At 47.2% G+C, this 4,341-nt stretch overlaps 1 protein-coding gene across 1 annotated transcript in view; it reads right to left on the reverse strand.

The window, feature by feature from the left end:
- Nucleotides 1-4,341, reverse strand: part of GDPD5 (glycerophosphodiester phosphodiesterase domain containing 5) — a 124,707-nt gene that overhangs the window by 35,517 nt on the left and 84,849 nt on the right. Inside the window, exon 6 of the mRNA XM_009890984.1 lies at nt 3,389-3,482. Within this exon, the coding sequence (XP_009889286.1) occupies nt 3,389-3,482 (94 nt within the window). The remainder of the gene's footprint in view (nt 1-3,388; nt 3,483-4,341) is intronic.

Below are 4,341 nucleotides of genomic sequence, written 5' to 3' on the forward strand. Positions count from 1 at the left end.
GGGGCTTGGAGCAACCTGGGCTGGTGGGAGGTGTCCCTGCCCAGGGCAGGGGGGGTGGAACTGGATGATCTTCCAGGTACCTTCCAACCCAAACCATTCTGTGATTCTATGATTAAGTTGGGCAAGTTTAAATAAATCCTTGGGTTGAGATGGTGCGGCACTCCCCGGGATCTCTGCAAGCAGCAATATTACAGGACCAGAAAATGCAGCCAAGGGGGGGTGCTGACTGCAGCGCCTGGGGCCAGATGAGCAGTCCTGCCCCCCACGCCACGCCTCAGCTGCCAACTACCAGCGACTTCTCACAAAGTCCAGAGTATCTGGGAATCTTTCGAAGGTGCTGACAGGGCAACAGAAACACCTCTTGTTGCCAACAGACGCGTGTTCCTTATGAAGAACAACAGGCCCCTTTGAACTTCTGAGCTATGTGGAGTCACTCGAAACCACAGATATTAAAGCATAAGACTACTTTCGTTATTATTATTATTTATTTTTCAAACTCATTACTGCTTTTGAACTCAAGAGAGAACCTCCAAAAAACCACTTTAAAACAAATATTTGCCATGGATGCATGATGGAGAAGGAAGTCGGTGGCGTTTTTTTTTTTAGGGGAAAAGCAGAACAGACCAGCTCTGGACCTGACCACAACTGATCTGCTTTCACACATAAACAAGCTGCTTTCTCCTTCCAGCATCTAATAGACTCATTCAAACATGTTCTGACAAGCCAGAAAGTAACACTAGTGACTTTGCCAGCTAATTTTGCCTCCTCTTTGGAAGAGATGTCAATCACCCACAGAGCATTCAAGGAACTGAATGGCATCTTGCTAAGTGAGTTCACGCCATATCCTGCACCATAAAGATATGGTGCCCAGGAGTTGTGCGTTACCAGCATCAAAACCTCCAGATGGACACAGAACGTGATCCTGACCCGATTCTTCCTCACCCCAAGGACGCCACACATCAACCAGGCTTTGAAAAATCAGCCTAATTATCAGCTAAGTCTCAGGCTGTGCAAAGAATCTGGTCCCTTCCTTCCTGGTACTGCAGTTTAGGGATTAAACAGCTCAGATTCAGGCTAAAGGCAAGGACCATGTGAAATGCGTGGGCTTCCAAATATTTTTATCATTGGACTGCACCCACAAGAAAAGATGTCCCAGCATGGGTCACAGACCATATTGTGGCTGCCCCATCCCTGGAGGTGTTCAAGGCCAGGTTGGACGGGGCTTGGAGCAACCTGGGCTGGTGGGAGGTGTCCCTGCCCAGGGCAGGGGGGTTGGAACTGGATGATCTTCAGGGTCCCTTCCAACCTAAACCATTCTGTGAGTCTATGATTCTACAAAATGGAATTGAAGCCCTCACTCAGCCATGCATGTGTGAGAACTGAGACCACATACAAAAAAAAAAAAAAAAAAAGACCCACAACGAAACACATGCATGAAATACAAGCAAAGTACATACTGTTCAATTTGGGGTTGGATGGTCTGTATGGAAGAAGCTCTCCTGGTGACCACCCAAGCCAAGCAAACAGGACAGATAAATCTCCCACTTTCTACAACATGACAACACCAACAATTTAGATTGCAAACCTTCCTTCTCCTTTCCTCCTGTTCTTAGATACCACTCCAGCCTAGTTTGGGCTCCTGGAAGAGCATGTTTCTCACACTGCCATTTGCTACTCAAGGCTTCCAGGGCTGCTTTGAGTCCAATGTTCTCTATCTGACCTCAGAAGCAAGCTTTGAAAACAAGCTACTACCTTCTAAAACACTGTAGCTATTCAAGAAACTTCTCTTCTCTGGGTTCAGAAAAAGTAGCATAGGGAGAACAAAAAAAAAAGAGGTGTAAATTTGCTCAGTAAAAAAGCCAGTTGCTGAAGATTGTCACATGCCTCAAAAATGACAAGAACAGATTGTTGCACCAATGACTGCAGCTGCACCAGTTATTTCCAAAAGATTATTATTAGTAAGTAAAATCTTATTTTCCCATTACAAGCAACTGTAGATTCTCACAGAGATTTCAGTTCTTCTCTTCCGTTTTTAATACCACCATGTCAAAGTCATCTGTACCAAAAAGTCTGTAAACTCCTCCAGGTAAGATACCTTTCACAAGTAAAATGACCCTGAAATAACTTTAAGATCTTTAAGATCCAACAGTACAGAAGAGATGAATCATTTTCTTCAAAGAACAAAAATCCCCAACCCAGGACCAAAAAAAAAAAAAAAAGGAAAACAACTCTGGTTTATTAAAAAAAAGCAAAAAAGCCATTTTCAGGGAACTCAGCTGCAAGAGAAAAAGAATGAGGAATTCAGAAGGAGCACACGCAGTCTGTGCTCTAGGCGTAACCACAAATCCTCCCTCAACTGGCAGCCTAATTACATGCTAGGACATATTTAAGAACCACCAGGTACAGCTTTATTGGCATATTTATAAATTAAGGCAGAGCAATTCGTTCTTTGCAGGGTCTCTCTGGATATCAAAATCTTTCCATCTTCAGACACCGTTTCCTCATTCTTAACTCCTACTTCTTGGAAGTCTTTTGCAAGTGCTGCCAAATCCTTCCAGGGCTTGTATTTTGCTGCAGGTTAAATACCAATTAAAATAATTTTCCTGGAGCTGGCACAAATGCCTGAGAACATCCATGAACGCCCCAATGAAAAACACTTCTGAGGGCACAGAAGGATCAAATTATCTCAGAAGAAAACCTGGAGGAACAGCTCAGGCTTGGGAGAGCCCCTGGCAATGAGGTGGGACAGGGGAGATGCACAGAAGAGCTTATTTCAGTGGATGGGACCATCAACAAGACAACCTGGGTTCAGTGTGTCCTTCACCACCCTGCTCCCTTAGACCTTTGACCGTGTCTCAATGTGTATTTAAGGAAGCACCTAACCATCAGGGGACCAGATCTCTACTGAGCCTTCCGGGTGCTACTGAATCACAAGCAACAAGCCCACAAAGGCTTTCAAAGGCCAGATCCACCTAGAACAAGAACCAAAGGGATGAGGGAAGGAGGAAGTGCTTATAAGACCCAGAGAAGAACACTGCACAGTAGCTGCAGAGGGCGCATTTATGTTTTCTAAAGCAGATTGATGGAAGTCTGGATGTTTTTATTCATTGCATCATTGAAACCAGCCCTTTCGCCTCCAACCCTGGTGCACTTCTGACCACAAAGCAGCAGCTGTGGGATCTGGATGCACCTCCAGACCAGATTCAACCACTCCAGTTTAGCCAGGTTACTCTAGGTGAGCATCCACCTCCCCAACATGGCTGAGCTGGAGGCTGCTGAGCCCAGGGAAGGAACCAGCACTGCCTCCTGCCAGCCGGTTCCCAACAGGAGGGCCCACCAGCCACCCACCAGCCCCTGACCACCACGCAAGGACACAAGTGGTACTCACTGGCTTTCTCCGTTCGTGCAAACTGCCCTGCTATCAACCATGACAGGGCCGTGACCGCTGCAAGTGCTCCTATGTGCAAGAAAGGGGCTGTAGCCTGCAGGACACGAGAACAGGAGAGAAGAAATGACAAACACGCCAGAACCTTGAAAATTCATTCATCTTGCAGGCTTCATAATGCATCAGGCCACTCTTTTGAGTTGGATTTCACGCCATTGCTACATGATGTAGGAATTCCTACATCTGTTTTGGCCATCTCTTCTTCCAAACCCTACTGCTGCCTTTGGCACTCAGGCCATTATGAAGGCAAAGCAGGAAAGCTCTACACCCCGCCTTTGGGGAGGGCGCACCCAAAACCACAGATATTTGGAAAAGGCCTCCTTAGACACCATGCAAATTCAAGTAAGGCTCTTGGTGCCACCACGTTTTAAATTTCTTATAGTTTGGTTGAATACTGGTCAAGTGCTCAATGTCTGGATGGAGATCAGCAACGAGTGGTGTCCCTCAGGTGTGCACATTGAGACAAGTACTGTTCAATATCTTCATCAACAACATAGACAGTGGGATCGAGTGCACCCTCAGCAAGTTTGCAGATGACAGCAAGCTGAATGATGTGATTGATACACCTGAGGGACAGGATGCCATCCAGAGGAACCTGGACAAGGTCAAGAAGTGGGTCCATGTGAACCTCATGGGGTTCAACAAGGTCAAGTACAGGGTTGTGCACCTAGGCTGGGGCAACCCCCGGTATCAATATAGGCTCAGGGATGAAGGCATGGAGAGCAGACCTGAGGAGGACGACTTAGGGATACTGGTGGGCAAAAATCTGCACGTGAGTCAGCAATGTGCACGCACAGCCCAGCGAGCCCCTGGCATCCCGGGCTGCATCCCCAGCAGCGTGGCCAGCAGGGCGAGGGGGGACTGTGCCCCTCTGCTGCGCTCTGCTCTGGGGAGAC

Source organism: Charadrius vociferus, unplaced genomic scaffold, assembly GCF_000708025.1.
Source record: "Charadrius vociferus isolate BGI_N301 unplaced genomic scaffold, ASM70802v2 scaffold407, whole genome shotgun sequence".
In the NCBI taxonomy this organism is placed as follows: Eukaryota; Metazoa; Chordata; class Aves; order Charadriiformes; family Charadriidae; genus Charadrius; species Charadrius vociferus.